The sequence below is a fragment of the Dreissena polymorpha genome, chromosome 13 (genome assembly GCF_020536995.1).
Source record: "Dreissena polymorpha isolate Duluth1 chromosome 13, UMN_Dpol_1.0, whole genome shotgun sequence".
In the NCBI taxonomy this organism is placed as follows: domain Eukaryota; kingdom Metazoa; phylum Mollusca; class Bivalvia; order Myida; family Dreissenidae; genus Dreissena; species Dreissena polymorpha.
In genome coordinates, this window is record NC_068367.1 from 64,711,292 (window position 1) to 64,729,754 (window position 18,463).

General features: G+C 36.4%; 1 protein-coding gene and 1 long non-coding RNA gene across 3 annotated transcripts in view; one reads left to right on the plus strand and one right to left on the minus strand.

Moving 5' to 3' along the window:
• The window catches only part of LOC127855252 (dihydropyrimidine dehydrogenase [NADP(+)]-like), a 31,488-nt gene extending 23,225 nt beyond the window's left edge, over window positions 1-8,263 (minus strand). Inside the window, exons 1-3 of the mRNA XM_052390689.1 lie at window positions 7,891-8,263; window positions 4,508-4,618; window positions 445-527 (exon numbers count right to left, since the gene is read on the minus strand). Coding sequence (XP_052246649.1) covers window positions 445-527; window positions 4,508-4,618; window positions 7,891-7,929 — 233 coding nt within the window. The 5' untranslated portion in view covers window positions 7,930-8,263. The remainder of the gene's footprint in view (window positions 1-444; window positions 528-4,507; window positions 4,619-7,890) is intronic.
• A 7,656-nt stretch (window positions 8,264-15,919) lies between these two features.
• LOC127855291 (uncharacterized) lies at window positions 15,920-18,217 on the plus strand. Of its 2 annotated transcripts, none has more exons than XR_008037456.1 (5): window positions 15,920-16,054; window positions 16,508-16,584; window positions 16,780-16,875; window positions 17,481-17,562; window positions 17,853-18,217. It is a non-coding gene; the product is annotated as an uncharacterized LOC127855291 (long non-coding RNA). The 2 variants fall into 2 exon arrangements; XR_008037457.1 differs by lacking the exon at window positions 15,920-16,054 and adding an exon at window positions 16,096-16,166.
• Window positions 18,218-18,463: the final 246 nt, after the last annotated feature.

The window sequence follows — 18,463 nt, forward strand, 5'->3', positions numbered from 1 at the left end:
AATACATCGGGTTTTCTCCAAAAACAGCCGAGCTAAAAAATCAAATGCATCACTAAGAATGACATTTAAGTTTCTGACTATATATTTAAAGTGATAAAGACATAGACATTATCTAGATCGAAGCCGTAAACATAGATTGTTTATAATTATAGACTCACCATTCAAGTTAAAATACTTTACAATATTTAGCCTCGCTATTGGAAAACCAGGCTTAATGCATGTGCGTAAAGTGTCGTCCCAGATTAGCCAGTGCGGTCCGGTCAGGTTAATCAGGGACGACGCTTTCCGGCTTTAAGGTATTTTTCGTTTAAAGGAGGTCTTTTTAAAGCGAAAATCCAGTTTAGGCGGAAAATGATTGGGACGACATTTCACGCACATGCATTAAGTCCCGTTTTCGCAGAGTGAGACACATTTGACATTTTCCACTCTACGACATGTTAATACCTGGCTGCCTCGCGCATCGCCGCCCGCTCACTCAGTGTGGTGTGCTTGATGTCATCGAAGTTGTTCTGCAGCGGCGGACAGGACTGTGAAATAACGAAAAAACATCACCGTGTGGTCATTCATGCATGTGCTTTATATTGATGCAGCCAGGACGGGTTGCATTAAGTTGTCTACCTACGTATACAGTTTGTATTTCTGACCTAGATGGGTCAGAAACAAATATATAAATAGAGATATTGATGTGACACACAAACTGTATTTACCTCTAAACATTTAAAAAATGGACCTTTCACAAACATTATTATAGAGCCTATTCCTTGTACTTGTCCACTGATTCGGCGATGCTACAATCGGTAAAACCTATCATTCGTAATTGTCCACTGCAATTTTGCAAATCAGTATGGGCTTAGCTACGCTAGGAACCGTAACCCGTGACTACCTGTGTGGATAACTGCAGTAAAATTAAGCAGACGACGAATGCTAAAAGCGTCTGCTCAAACCACCGCATCTGCCTGTTCTCACTGGTACAGTACATATTGAGTATTTAACAGCTTGTAAGACAACGTTGGCTAATCTAGTGTTTATCATTGAAATCTGTACATATTGGCTGCTTTCAGGGAAAACGGTGCTTAATGCATGTCAAATAAGATTAGCCTGTGCACACTGATTAGCTGTATCAATGATTGGAAAAAAACACACATCGACCTGTGTTTTAAGACACACTCGTTATAAATTTGAATGGGTTGTGGACATTTCGAACTTGCGATATAGAAAGCTATAACATAATTTTGAAAACTGAGTTGCATCTAAGATTATACAACAGCGAACAAATTCAGTGCATTCAGCGCCTTGATATATACATAGTAAACAAATCAGTCGAATGAAAGACAATTCTGACACGGAAATTTCGTGTGCCGTAATAAACACATACACGATAACGCAAATAATAGTTCTTAGCTCACTGCGTTTAAGGTGGGTTCCCATTGCCGATCCGATGAACTCGATCATCCCGATCACCGAAATTGCCCGACCAAACCCGACCAAGCTCGACTAAAAAGGGTATACACGACTTCTTCTCGACCTCTTGTCGATAACACACGACCCCCACACGACTCATTCTCGACGTCCACTCAACCATCTTTCCGATTTCCGCTCGATCATCTCGACCTATACACGAGCTCTATACGATCTCAGCTCGACCAAGTGGACCTCAGCTCGATCGCCACCAGATCTTCACACGACCAGATCGTGATGGTCGTACTACTGTCGTACAAAGCGATCTAACATAACTCGGGTAGAGGTCGAGCGGATCGGGTACAGAGCTCGTGTATGGTCGAATAGCAATCGGGAAGTGATCGTGTACGGTCGAGTAGCCGTCGGGTAGTAGCTTAGTAAATATGTACATCAAATCGAATACAGGTCGAGTGGATCGTGTTGCGATCTAAAATAACTCGGGTAGAGGTCGAGCGGATCGGGTACATATCGTGTAAAAGATGTCAATCCGATCGCTACACGATTGCTTAACGATCAACTCGATCTTCATCTCGACTAATACACGACCACTTCCCGAGCGCTTCTCGATCCATTTCCTACCCGACCGCTACTCGATATTTTTTGACATGTAAAAAATATCGGGTAGGAAGCTCGACCAATGCCGACCGCCCCGACCACTCATGCCGACCGAACCAGACCAGTTCCCGACCGCTTGGTCGGGCTTGATCGAGTTGATCTGATCGGCAGTGGGAACCCAGCTTTACTGCCGCGACATTTAAGATGATACTACGACGCTACGCAGAGCTTTTACTGCGCTTTTAATACGATCATGAAGATCTCTCCACGATGCATCCGCGCTGCCTGTACGATTACGGCGCTTTTAATACGCTCTTTTACGATTTTACACCGATTCTTGTTGGCCACGATCCCGCTACGCTTGTTTTGAGCATGTTCAAAATAAGCGTGGCGAGAGCGTAGAGATCTCCGATCATGAAGACACTACCGCGATAATACTGCGCTTATGAAGACTCCACTACGTTTCTCCTGCGATTTGTCACGATCGGCCACGTATTCGGCCACGCTTTGATCGTAGTAGAAGCGGCGTCTATGTGTGAACGGGGGATTAGGCAGCGCATACATGCAGCTATTAACATGAAACAATACTTTTTTAAAAATGCCAATGACTTATACTGATTGCGGGCTAATTTGACGTTGACATCTGATCTCTATTCGTACATGGAAGGTGTAATGTTGAACTTGATATAACATACATTGATTTAATAATATATCTTGTACAGCCTAAGATTAAGTGTTTCGTAACATTCGTCAATATTTGCGAGTCGATGATCCTTGTAAACGAGCTGTTCTGTCTGAATAATAAGGCTATCATTGTATAGATAAGAAACAAACAGCCCCCTTTGCGTCTCGGTTGAAGATTGTTTACCATGACGGGCATTACACTTTCATCGCATTCAATTAATGAATGGAGCACAGTATAAATTGGGCTACACTGTAGATTTCGGTTTGAATTGAATTGACCTACTTAAAGAAAACTGGATTTGTGTATACTAGCAGTGAAACACTTGCTAGTTGAACATGTCTTTTTTAAAACTGATATATACCAGAGGTTGAATGTTACCGGGGCAAAAAAAATCTCCCTTTTCATTGTAAATCGAGTCTTGAAATATAAGTATTTGCAGATATTTTATAATTAATTAAAAAAATGTAGGAATTTAACTCAATAAATAAGTTTTATATGAAATGAGAATGTAAAGAATGATTATTCTGTTATTTTATTGATTTGTGAATTATTCGGTTTAACTATCAAGCCGAAATGTTTTAATGACATAACAATTCCAACGGATATATAAACAAGTACAGTTTGATAGACCAATAAACCCTCTCCATAGATTGTGCAACAAATATATATTATTACATAACGCTTTGTAAAATTAAATTATAGCAAACTATATGTGGGGTATATAATATTATATCACTTTTTCAAAGTGTGGGAACACTTTGTATACAAGTATGTAAAAATACTCACATCTTCAAATTTAACAGAAAATGATTCTAACGGCGGATTCACGCTTATTTAATAGCTAGAAATGGATAAAATTAACACATTTTCATTCGCCAAATCTTCCATGAAATTATTATCAAGCTAGTATGACGAGATATATATAGAACACACACTATAAATATCCCCCTTTATATCGACATCACCTCCAATAAAGGCATACAGCGTTTTATCATAGAAAATATAACGTAATAAGCCTACTAAACGTTCTTCCCCTGAACACAGAATAACGTCATCATACCACCGTACCGGGCATTGTATAGTGTTTTCTCGAAGTATAGTGAACTCTAATTATATCGTGCGCTCTCGTATTATCATAAAATCTCGTATTACCTTAACCACTCGTAGTATCATGCATTCTCGTTTTATGCCTTTTTGTTCAAGCATGCATCCGCGTATTCTCGTACGCTATTGTTCTATCACGCATTCTCGTATTTTCGTGTACTCATGCATTATCGTTTGTTCATGTTTTATCGTGAATCTTCGGTCAATTGTGTCTCGACGTTCTAAAGTGAAGTCTCGTATTATCGTGTATTCTTGTATGGTCGTCTATTCTTGTTTAAACGTGCATTGTCAATTAAGTGTGTATCTATCGTGCATTCTCGTATTATCGTACATGCTTTTATTATAATGGTTTCTCATATTAACATATTTTCTATCATTTGTAATCATTTATTCTCGTTGTAACGTGTACTCTAGTACTGTCGTGAATTATCGTATGTTATTGCTTCAACGTATTGTCGTAAACTCTCGTAAAACCCATTTATGCCTAGCGTCTAGAAAAAAGGCATTGGCAAACAGCGTAGACCCAGATGAGACGCCGCATGATGCGGCATCTCATCAGGGTCTGCGCTGGTTTCTTAAAGGATTTTCTGTAAGAAATATTCTAAATATAGAAATCAATATACTAGACATCCCTAATTTTGGAAATACATTGATCCAATTTAGAAGGATGGAAGAGTCCACTATGCATAAATGGGTTAAGCGTACCGAGCATCCTTTCTCGTCGTTCCTCTTCCAGTGTTTCTTGTTCTGCTTGGTCCTCGCGCTAGGTACGAGGGTCGCGTGTGGGCTGATTCGTGGGTTCAACGCCAAGATGTTCTGAAATACGTGTATAAAAGGTGTCATGAAAAACTGTACGCTAAAAAGTCACTAGTTCTGATCTCTTAATTACCAAAGCCAATTAATGGTCATTTAAAAATGACTATCAAAATAAAAGTACAACAATAGCACGTGTTTGAACATTACTTTTGACCAAGCTTTGTCTAAAATGCGAAAAAAAGAAAATATTAATATTTATTATTATAAATAATTCTTTGCCATTACTAAGCTGTTGGACATTACTTTTGGCCAAGCTTTGTCTAAAATGCGAAAAAAAAGAAAAATTAATATTAGCAATTATTCTATGCCATTACTAAGCTTGCAAGCCAGTAATCTAAAAGATGACAGAAATGCTGTTTAACAAGTTGTTTTTTTATTCAATTTCGACAATATTACTTCGCTCGGAAACAAGTTGCCTGATGAGCACAAGCCCAACATCAGTTTTGTGCTAGTGACAAACCTTTTTTCCGCAACCTTTCATTCAAACCACCAGCTTACTTATACAACATTCATACGCGCCTGAAATGTGCTTTGTTTCAGAAATAATACCGGTCATAGGTGGCGTATACATTTACCTAGCCATCTTTTATAGACACTGATGACCAAACAACACAATTTTATACACAAATAAGTCCACTGTATGAGTCGTGTTATGAGAAAACTAGGCTTAATGTATGTGCGTAAAGTGTCGTTCCAGATTAGCCTGTGTAATCCGCACAGGCTAATCAGGGACGACACTTTCCCCGCCTAAATTTGACTTTTGCTATGAAGAGACTTCATTTAAACGAAAAATGGCATAACAGCGGAAAGAGTCGTCCCTGATTTATGCCCAGTTTTTCAGCTAGGATTGTTTGAGAGCAAGCTGGCTAGCATATTAAGAGGAGATAAATATACGCAATTTTATTCCACAGTGGAAAAACACACACAAATGGTTAAAATGTTGCCAAACTTGTAGCAACCGAAATTCTTTTATAACAATAGTTGTTGCCTTTGTTGTTGTTTGTTGTTTTTTCTTAATATGCGCACACATATAACGAAACAAATATTACATTCATGCTTATAGATGTAAACATCCTTAAATTGAAAACACTTAACAATTATGCTCGATCACGAACGCGTGTATATGTAGTGTGATTTAATCAATGTCAGACCAACATCCGTAAATAGCATTGAAAGTCGGCATGTACATTTCATAGCCATCTCCTTAATTGTTAAAAACGATTTGTTAGGGGGTTTCACGTTTAAAAACAATTATTTTCGACGCCTCGTTCTTTCTATTAATGAACATGCTACCTTTACTGTTACTTTTACTCCTAAATGTTGCTATGTACAGATGGTGTGACTATTGCCGTAACTGTGAGTTTCATTAAGTATCAAATGATTGTGTACGTCCCTTAAATGTGAGATTGAACTGTTTCATTAGATGTTGAAGCAAATAGGAAAAGTTCTCATCCTTGACGATGTACAGTAGACAAGTTGTTGCACACAAATACTTTCCTTATTTAACCGATACTATATTTGTTTCATTTGAAGGCTTAAGTACGTGACTGTTATGAAAATTGAATCATATTTTATTGTTACATAAACTTACATGTCTCTCATGTAAGCCTATATACGTGAGCATTTTATGGCTCGTATTAAATATAAACGTTACAATATATTCAAGAAAAGACCTTTCAGCAAATCGTGTTTTGCATGCAATAGCTTACCAATGTGAAAACAATATGGGCCTATTTCAGTATAATTAAATGAACCGCGTTCTGAGAAAACTGGGCTTAATGCGTGTGCGTAAAGTGTCGTCCCAGATTAGCCTGTGCAGTCCACACAGGCTTATCAGGGACGACACTTTCCGCTTTTATGGTAGTTTTAGTTTCAAGGAAGTCTCTCCTTATCAAAAATCAAGTTTAGGTGGAAAGCGTCGTCCCTGATTAGCCTGTTCGGACTGCAAATGCTTATCTGGGATGACACTTTACGCAAATGCATTATGCCCAATTTTTCTCATAACAAGACACAAATATTAAGAATTAAATTACGCATATACATTATAGGTGCGAAATCAATGCATCACTGAGCATAACCTACGCGTAATATAATTTTCGATGTTTGAATTTACTGAATGAGTCGAAAATGACTTTCCCCTAAGTATAAATTTGCCGCTAGAGGCGCTTTAGAAGCACGAGGATATTCGTGCACGGTTGAACAGTGGTCAATTTTTGTCATTTAGCATTGGGAACTCGCACGGTGTACATGTTATTTTTATATTAATTTGTTAATATTTCATATTATGGAAATTATATATGAAATTGAATAATTGATATATGTATTGAACTAAATTTACATAGAATGTCACTGTATGATGACTGAAGAAAGAATGTAGAATGTGATGTATGTTAGTCGGTTTGATGATGATTATTATATAATAAATAGACAGCCGGTATGCGAGTCCCAGCGGCTAGTGCCAAAAAAAACAGAGTTTTTGTTTGTTTGCTATATAGGCAAAGGAGGGATGTAAGGGAATTTAGTATACCGACGAACTTTCTGCCCATGATTGAAAGATGAAATTTTAGTGAGTAATTAAGCGTTATTGCAATAAATACATAAAAGTGTGTAAAATACATAAACGTGTGTGAAATACGTACACATTCTGTATTTGATGCATTCATTAAATGTATCAAATTTAAAAGCCCTATTAAGATATTTCATGCATGCCGTTGATCAAAGTTGATTCATGGTTTGCACTACAGTATGACATGTATAAACTTTGTATAGAAAATCATTGAATGGTTCAATGTTGTAAACTTTATACATGATGCATTAAATCAGCGTTCTTTCTTTGCCTCCATGTTTCATTCATCATAATAATAAATTCATACTGCGACGTACCACTTAGTAACCCCGTTTTCAACGCCTATATACACAACATGTATCCTGTCTGTCATGTAAACATTCAATACACTCGTAAAAACCAGTTGACAGTCATTGTTTACATTCTGGCGATGAAATTGCATCATAACTCTCGGACCAAAATTAAGTTATTTATATCCTTATAATAATGTTATCTTACTTCGTTGAATCTTTTGCACTAAAACACATTATTAATCAATTAAACTAAAATCTAGAAGTTAACGTTTCAGATATATGTATAATATGTATGCATATCCATGCATGTTACAATTAAAGTGCTACAAACAATGCATTATACTTCTACTTTAGCCAACTATTTATCCGTACATACATGTATATAGAAACGAAGTAAAATGCATATAACTAACCTCAATGTCAGGAACATCCCTGCTAACTTGACAAGCCATCGTTTTCCAATGTTTTAATCTTATACGTTATTGTAACAGAATATACTGCGTTTGATTTTCCTAACTTACATCCACCGGACGACCGACTTTTGGGACTTGCTTTAGGCAAAAACGCAATTAGCGTTGAACACAATCGTTACTATTCGGCCAACATCGGAACAAGCCGAACATCTACTAATGGAATAGAAGTTAAGTTAAACCTACATTTCAGACATGCTTCCAACTTTAATCAAGGTTATTTGCATTTTAAGAGATATCCACCTGAAAATATTGGAAAGCGATAGCTATGTAAATAGCTTACAGATTTTCTTTGCATTCGCTATAATATTATCTCGCGACGGTCGTGTTAAACTGATAACACTATGAAGTAGGCCCCATAAACTGTAAATCGCTGTTCCGGATACTGGAGTCATCGACTGGGCAAAGTTTGAACAACACTTTTTGCGCACTCGTTTAGTTGACTTAAATGTCATGTTTATATGCTAGAACGATGAGTTATGCGTCCATTTATATTTAAAGACAAATTTACATACAGAATCAAAGCGCTGAAGGCACTAAATTTGTTTGCTGTTGTATAATCTTAGACGCAACTCAGTTTTCAAAATTATGTTATAGTTTTTTATATCAAAAGTTTGAAATGACCACAACCCATTCAAATTTATGAAGAGTGTGTCTTAAAACACAGGTCGAGATGGTTTTTTCATTCAAATCATTGATACAGCTAATCAGTGTGCACAGGCTAATCTTATTTGACATGCATTAAGCCCCGTTTTCCCTGAAAGCAGCCAATATGTACAAATTTCAATGATAAACGCTAGACTGGCTGTTATATACACACTATGTACTGTACCAGTGAGAACAGGCAGATGCGGTGGTTAGAGCAGATGCTTTTAGCATTCGTCTGCTTAATTTTACTGCAGTTATCCACACAGGCAGTCACGTGTTACGGTTCCTAGCGTAGCTATACCCATACTGATTTGCAAAATTGCGTCTGCATAATTTGTGAGCTAACGTATACAAATAAAAACTGTAAATAAACTGAGCATACAATATCAAGCATGCGCTCGTATTATAATGTTCACTTGGAGACACTTCTAACGCATCACTTTTCAATCTTGAATATCTCAGTTACGAGTAAAGATATTGATTTAAAATTTTACATACGATCATTTGACTACGTTCTATGCAAGCTCACGATAAAATCATTCATCCGTGACGATAGGACGCTTTCGCACGTGGGGTAGGTGTGGTTCTATATTTTTGCACGTGAAAATGTTAAAACGCGATTTAATTCTAGTTTTATTTCAATTTAATTATTTTAGGTGGGTTCTTACATAAGGAAAACATAAAATTAATTTACAAAACAATATAGCTCGTATGAATAGTCAGAAGCGCAATCGCGCACTTTACATTTTACAGGCTACCTTTCCCACTTGCTTAAGCGTCCGATCGCCACGGATGAATGATTTTATTGTTAGCTTGCACATACTGTAGTCAAATGATCACATGTGCAATTTTAAATAAAAATATTAACTCATTACTGAGATATGTAAGTTTTAAAAGTGTTGCTTTAGAAAAATCACCACGTGTAGTAAAAGGCCATATACATTTTATTCCAATTTAATTTCAATTTCATAATTCTAGGTAAGTTTTTACACAAGAAAAACATAACATTAATTTAAGAAAAACGTTATGGCTCGTATGAATATTCACGAGCGAAATTGCTCAATCGGCATGTTGCAAGCCGGTCAGTTATTAAGACGTGTAAGTTTATGCGTTTTATTTTCACATTGATATTATTTAACGTTGTACGAGTTTGCGAATTTGACTTTTGAAGTGACGTTTTTAATTTGTTAAGTTTTACATTTTGTTGTTTTTCAATTTCAATTAAATTTTCAGGAGTTATCAGATATGTGTTGAATTATTATTGGTGTAAATTTCAACACAATCCGATCAAAAGGGAGCTATATTGATATGATTAAGTGATGCGTTAGAAGTGTCTCCAAGTGTAAATGCATTGAAGGTTATGCATATGGACAATACATATTGGTTAAACCGAGACTCACGTGCGTACGCTAACATTTTACTGTTTAAATAAATTGAATAGCCAATAATACAGTTTCGGTCAATATTTGATAACAAAACGCTAATAAAGTGATGGGGAGAAGACATTTTCCCAAAGAAATAACACGCGCCATGGTTTATTTCTGCCATTCTATTTCATACGAACAAAGCATATTACAATTCCTGTAAGTAGTAGTTGTACATATTCTTTCTTCATCTTTGTACATATGATTTGTACGTACATGTTATATTCTAATTATTTGATGCAAACAATATCATGCGGGCGTTTGCATATATATATATGCTCCGACAGAACAATACGAGCGTGTGCATTCCAGTCGATGCTCAAAAACAATATTACGAGCGTTTGCATATCAGTCCAGGCGCTAAAATATTAAGCTAAAATACTAATATTTAATCGTATGTATAACAATCCATGCTCAAACATTGTAATGCGCAAACACTGTAATACAAGCATATGCAAAATAGTCTATGCTCAAACACTATACTATGAACGTATGCATGACAGTCTGTGCCAAACCATTGTAATGCAAGTGTATGCATATTAGTCTACGTTAAAACACTGTAATACGAGTGTATACTCACCAGCCTATGCTCAAACTATATCATGTAGTCGTGGTGTAGTGGATATGGTGTCCGCCTAGCGATCGGGAGATAATGAGTTCGATCACAAATGTGGGAGTGTTCTTTAGATCTTCCCCATAGACACCAAGTACTGGCTCTATCCAGGAAACGGACTTGAGAGCGTTTCAATAAGCCTTAAGCGTGTGGTGCAATTGCGCTAATAAGTCTATAATTCGAGCGAATGAACAACAGTCTACGCACACACAGTGTACTATGAGCGTATGCTCTACAGTATATATTATGATGCGCAAACATAATAATACCAACGTATGCATAACAATCTATGCGCAAACAAAATAATAAGAGCGTATGCACAACAGTCTATGCTGAAAGAGCATTAATCCAGGCGTATGCACAACAATAAATGCTGAAACAATGTGATGCTCAAACACAATAATACGCGCGTTTGAACAACATTCATAATGCAATTTTCATTACGCGAGCTTTTGCGTAACAGTCCTTTCTAAAACATGATGAACTAGCACTGTAACAGTGGCGTATTCAAAACATTCTATGCCTTATCACAGAAGTATATGCTCAAATATTAAAATTACGGAATACAGTTAAGGCCATCGTTAATACACATAAAAATCCAGAGAGCGACAATGCGATAGTGCGATAGTAAGATGGCGACAATGCGATAGTACGGTGGCGACAATGCGATAGTTCGATTGCAACAATACGATAGTACGATGGCGACAATGCGACAAGGCGATAGTAAAATTACGACAATGCGACAGTGCGACAAAACGATGGCGACAGTGCGATAGTACGATGGCGACAATGCGATAGTACGATGGCGACAATGCGAGAACGCGATAGTACGATGGCGACAATGCGATAGTCATATCGTACTGTCGCCATCGTATCATCGCATTGTTGCCAACGTACTATCGCGTTACCGTACTATCGTCATCGTATTATCGCATTGACGCCATAGTACTATCGCACTGTCGCAATCGTATTGTCGCACTGTCGCATTGTCGTCATCGTACTGTCGCATTGTCGTCTATCGCCTTCCGGTACACATGCGCACAATTTGATTTCATTATAACTGTAACCTATTTCAAAGTACATCTTTATAAAGGCACCCATTTTGTTTCTGCAAAAAGAATATTTTGTGTACTGGAAGGCGATAGTCGACAATGCGATCGTACGATGGTGACAATGCGACAATGCGATAATGCGATAACACGATGACGGCAGTGCGACAATACGATGGCGACAATGCAAAGATGCGACAGTGCGATGGCGTCAATGCAAAGATGCAATAGTGCGATAATACGATGGCGACAGTGCGACAATACTATGGCGACAATGCGAAAGTACGATAGCGACAATGCGATGATACGATGGCGACAGTACGATATGACTATCGCATTGTCGCCATCGTACTATCGCGTTGTCGCATTTTCGCCACCGTACTTTCGCATTGCCGCCATCGTACTTTCGCATTGTTGCCCTCTGGATTTTAAAGGGATCTTTTCACGCTTTGGTAAATTGACAAAATTGAAAAAAGTTGTTTCAGATTCGTAAGTTTTTGTTTTAGTTATGATATTTGTGAGGAAACAGTAATACTGAACATTAACCATGCTCTAATATAGCCATTATATGCATCTTTTGACGATTTTAAAACCTAGAAATTATAAAGCGTTGCAACGCGAAACGATTGAATAATTTGGAGAGTTCTGTTTTTGTCGTTAAATTTTGTGAAACTACGAAGATTGCTTTTATAAGGTATAAAATACGTCCAGCATGTGTACTCGGCGGAATAGCTCAGTCGGCTAAAGCGTTTTTACTTCAGGACTCTGGCAGGACTCCAGGGGTCACTGGTACGAAACCTGCTCCGGGCAATGTTCTTTTCCTTTGTTTATTTTTTTTCTTGATTTTTTACTGGAGCTTTTACGATCCAATGTTTACATTTATCAATATAAAGCATTTAATGAATAAGTTAAAAAAATGCCAAAATCTGTGAAAAGGCCCCTTTAATGTGTAACCACGATCGCGATGGCCCTAACGGTATTCCGTATAAAATGCACAAACGCTTTTAATACATGCGTATGCACAACAATCAATGCTCAAGCAATGTGATGGGCAAACACTATTATACGAGCTCATGTGCAACCGTCGATTCGCAAACACAATAATACGAGCGTATGCACAGCAGCTTTTGCTAAAATAATACAATACTATGGAACGAATAACAGTCTATGCTTAAACAAAAGAATACGTACATATGAACAAAATGCTGTCATCAAGCAGTTGCATAAAGGCGTATGCACAACAAGCTATGCAGAAACACTGTAATATACTCGAACGCAACACAACAGCTTATGCTCCAACAAAAGGGTCGTGTGCATTGCAGTCTATGCACAAACAATATCATACGATATAGTTACATTACCTTTAGCCGCGCTCTGTGAAAATGGGGTTTAATGCATGTGCGTAAAGTGCCGTTCCATATTAGCCTGTCAGTCCGCTCAGGCTAATCAGGGACGACACTTTCCGCCTTAACTTGATTTTTGCTAAGAAGGGAACTTTTCTTAAACGACAAGTATCATACAGCGGAAAGTGTCGTCCCTACTTAGCCTGTGCGGACTGTGAGCGTATGCATAAGCGTCTATGATATAAAATAATAATGCGCAAAACTTTTAATACGATCGTATGCATAACCGTCTATGCACAAGCATGATAACTCGAGAGTATGCTCAAGTCTACGTTCAAACAATATAAGGCGCAAAATGCTGTAATACGAGCGTTTGCATAACAGTCAACTGCTATTAAATGAGTGAACGCATAGCCGCTTATGCTCAATCTAATAAAAGCGTTTGTATAACGGTATCATGGTAAACACAACTATCCTAGCTAATACAAGCGTTAATACAACGGTCTCATGGTTAACAGAAATATTCTAGCGTATACACAACGGTTTATGCTCGAACTCTTTAACAGGAGCGTTTGAAAAACCGCCCATATACAAACATTATAATACATAATCCTATACATAACCGTATATGAGCAAACCCTATACTTCAAGGTTATGTTTAACAGTCAATGCACAAACACTATAATACGAGTAATAGTACAATAGGTTGTGCACACACATTATAATACGAGCGTATGCGTTAAAATCTATGAACAAACAGTAAAATACAATCATATGAATAACAGTATACATATACTGGTATTCACAAACATTCTCATACAAGCGCTTGCACAAAAATCTATGCGCAAATCCAGAAAATAGCGCCATTATTATTACACGATCGTATGCAAAACACGCGCTATATCACAAAGGCATTTATAACAGTCTATGCGCAAACGCTGTAATGCGGGCGTAGGCATAGCAGTTCATGATTTGGCTACTGCGACACGGGCGCGTGGAGCCGTTAGATCTCTTAGGTACTTGTATCATTTGTTCATACCTTAAAAAGTTGAAAAGAAAGTCGTGTGATTTGAATTAAGGAAATTTCAGCATTACAAACTTTCGGCAAAGCTTCCTAGTGAATATGCGAAAGACAATATGCTTTCACTAGTTATCCTCCTGGAACGTGTCGCTTCCGTTCCGTTTCCTGCAAGAACCGCTTGTACATAAAATATAGCGAAGCCTTGCAGAAGGCTCTCCGAAGATGCGGAGTCAATGGCGATACGTTTAAGGTCGTTCCGAATATTTTCTATCGTATTCCTAACATCCCAAAATCATACCAGCAAAAACAACAAATCGGCGACTAACTGTTGTTGTTGTTTTTCTGGGATTTTTTTCAACTCGGTCATCTACATTGATGGTATTTATACCTGATGTAAGCAATTCATGCATTGTCACTAAATAAAATCGAACACAACAGACACGCAATATATCTAATGATTAATCAAATTTGGGACAAACCATTGGAAAATTTTCATTTCGAATATCTATGAAGAAATCCCTTTAATTGTATTATTCCTTGAAAGTAAGAACGACAAATAAATCTACATTAATTGCTTCGCCATAAAACACGTGTCTGACTTCAAACATAACAGAAGCGACAAGGCGATGAAATTTTCTATATAAAAACACGATCCCTGATGGAGCCCTTTTAACATTGGAATTAAAGATGAAATAAAAGGAAAGCCGTATGATACGAGTATGCATTCCCCTACAGGGTAACCAAAGACGGATGGCGGGTCGAAAGAGAGACGCGCGTAGGCGGCCGCTGTATAAAATGGGCTGGTGGGCCCAGATAGAAACGCGGCAAGAAAAATCAAGAGATTGGTCTTTTGAAACTAATGAAAGTGTCACATGGCGGCGTTACTTAGTACGCTCAAGGTACTCGAGAAACCGTTCCAAGGTTGGTGACGTGGAATATTGCCATAAAGGACACTAAGCGCGCAAGTTGAAGGAAGATATTCGACCTACTTTGTCTCCAAATAAAGCTTTTAGTGCCAGGCCACATTAGCAGGTCTTCTCATGAAGCTGGTCATACGGCAAACACTTTAAAAAAGGCTTTGAATTACACACACGCACTCACAAAACACAGTCTGCAAACATATTATTGCTCGGTATACATTTTTTATACATGCATTTCTCTCGTACAGTTACATTACTTGCCAAATCTGCGATAAGTTGGACCCATCAGTCGTTTTAGTATGGTAGACTATATATTAACTTAAGTTGTTTGTGTACAGTAGGTCCCTCCTAATTAATCTCAGCCACATTTAAAGATAGAAGATTCAATTTCGATTAAATCGATAAATTCTAAAGATAGTATATTTAACAAGGTTCCTTTGACTGTATTTATATGTATTTATAACTAAAACAATACATCATAGGATTTAACCGACATAACTGAAGTCTTTATATTTTCTACGTTTTCCTACCGGTAAGTAGCAATAACCACGCACCTGCTATGCAAATTATTGCGCAATCGGTGTTCAGGCAAAAAGTTGACCGAAAAATGTGGGGTGTTTTTAACGCTTCACTACGAGCATGAAAGAAGTAATCCAAATGAAAAATTTGCATATGTGGGAGGAGATATGTCCAAATAAGCAGTATCTGACCTTGCCATGACCGGAAAATAAAAAATCATTGCTCAAAAGTGAAAGTAAAAAATTCGAAGGCCAATATTTTGCAGAAAGAAGGCAGATTCACTTGAAATTTAGCTTTTAATAAATCAATTATTGTGTTTTTTAATAAATTCTAACCATTTGAATCAGGTATATGTATATATATATCAGGTATCGTGAAATAATATATATTTATTTATTTCCAACACCACTATTCCTGTGCAGTAGAGTTACTCCCCTTTACGCGGAATTATTACATTGTTGTTACGGTGAATTCGGGAGCGATCTTTTGAGCAGTTTTACGGATATCGGTACGATACACACAGTATTTGTTTGGCAGGAAGAGAAATCGTCTCATTTGGTATCGATGCAGGTATGAATTCACTTAAATCACCTAAATTATTGTGTTAATTATGTCAAAGAAAATCTGTTCCAGATCGTACCCGCGCCATGTCGTACCGGACTTGTCTTCATTTGTAACAAATGTAAAATGTAACTTCTGTGATTGATCATAATCATAAACTTAAAAGCTAAGTTACGTTATTAGTTTTAAGTTGATTATACATTTAGGGAGCATTATAATTCGCACACCATCTCATTATTAGTTTTGTTAACGTGTTAAAACTGCTATAATTAATTTCAGTTCTTATTTCATTTACATGATTAATATACAAAAAATAAATGGATATTATTATATATAAAGGTTAGGTTCTAGAATTAACCTTTGCAAAATTGAGGATGCAATGCTAAGACTCGGTTATTATGTGTCGCAGGTTTTGTGCATACCGGTATTGAAATTCTATTTTATTTATTTGTTATTTTATAGAGAACATGACTGACAAAGATCTATTGGACAGTGATTATGATGGGATTTCACAAATACATGAGCACAGTTACATTGTGGTTAGTAACATTTTAAGCAGTTGCATGTTGAAGACATTGAATTTGATGGTTAACAATTATATCCTGAATTTAAACTTAATTATTTAATAATACAGAATATACACATGCCCCTACTGTAAGAAATAATATTATTGTTGGAAATGTACTTTGTAAGTATGATGACAAAAATATGTATGTGTCTGTTCATTTGCATAGATATCGGACTCTGACGAGACACAACCACCTTCACCTTTTGGTTGACAGGAATATTCCAGTGAAAGATCAGTTGTTTAACAGCCTTTTTGACAAACAGTATGTGTGACTGCATCTTATTATTAATTTTAATATTACTATTAAAATTAAATTGGAAATTACTTCAGTTGGCAAAGGAATTCCAGTTATTTCATCATATGGCGCTACATTAAAAAGATGACTTAAATGGATGAAATATTAAATACCCTTACAATTGGCTAATTTTGATCTCAGCATGATTTTTTTGCAAACTTTGAAAAAAGAAACATTGAATCAGTAAAAGCTTGTAGAAAACATTTGCGGTTAAATGTTCTGTTCTTTCAGTTTGTCAGTATCACTTAATTAATATTTGCATGCAGTGCACTATTATATTTCAGCATCTTTGGAGTTCCTTTCATGAAGAAAACAAGCTCTTAATTAATGTATCGACAATGATTTACTAAATCCAAGAAGTTGTTTAAAGATATTGAGCTGTTACATACATTCGCCTATTATGAGTTCGAAACTTCTTACAGTAATTATTATAATATTTTTTTAATTATTTTATTATATGTTTATCTTTTTTTGAATAGGTGTGTGTTAAACTATTCTAACAAATAGTGTTTCTGTTTCATTTTACAAAAGTATATAAGATTTAATTTAGCAATGCATTGTCGATCTTTCAGAATTCCTGGTGCTGCCATTCCTAATCAACCGACATATCAGAATTTTGGATAAGAATTCAGATTACTGGCTGCATATTCAACCGTAAGTGTTTTTCCTGTTCAATTTAACTGCTAGTTCATAAATAAAATTTTGTTTAAGAGAAATTATATTACTTAGAAAATGTTCTTAAATACCAGGTTGTATCACATTTGTATTGGGTGGGTGGGGCAGTTGTACATGTTTTGGATTATGTTTTTTTTTAAATACTAACCAAATAAGTTTTTGTTTTTTGAACATTTATTCTTGTTTTGTTGTACATTATTTCAACTGTGATATTGAATCACATGCACATTTGCAATTTAGAAAAATCAACTTTTTATTGTCTATTTCAGGAATTATTGGGTCCTGGGTTGGTGGGGGGTAACGTGTTTCAGACCAGAATCCTGCCGGACCATCCAATTGCAAGGACATCTAACATAGCTGAAATGTATCTGTAATGAATTATTAAAAGTTTGGATAAAAAATGTGTTCTTAAATCATTATTTTAAACAAATTATACACCCAGGTTGACTATTTTGAAAAAATGAAAAATGACAATTTTTACACATGGGATTTTTCAATGTTTCCGCATTCACTAACATTACTTTAGACAATGTAAGATAGACAAACCATACATATTTGGAAATGGTTTACTAATATCTATCAGAAAATGTATAATTTTACTGGGTTTATGTCAATTTTCAAAATCAGTGGTTATTGCTACGGTAAGTTCAATGCGCATGATGTACAGTGCATCATGCATTCAGCATAATTATAGTGACAATAAATATGCCACATTACTGTAGCTTATAAATTAAAAAAAAAGCATTCATATTTTTCTCTCTTAATTTCCAAGTTCATTTGTAGGACAAAAGAAACTCTACTGCAAATAAGTATATTGAAAAGTGCTGGCTCAGAATCTAATGCTTTTTCTACTCTTTTCGCCTCTTTCTTGTAAATGTTT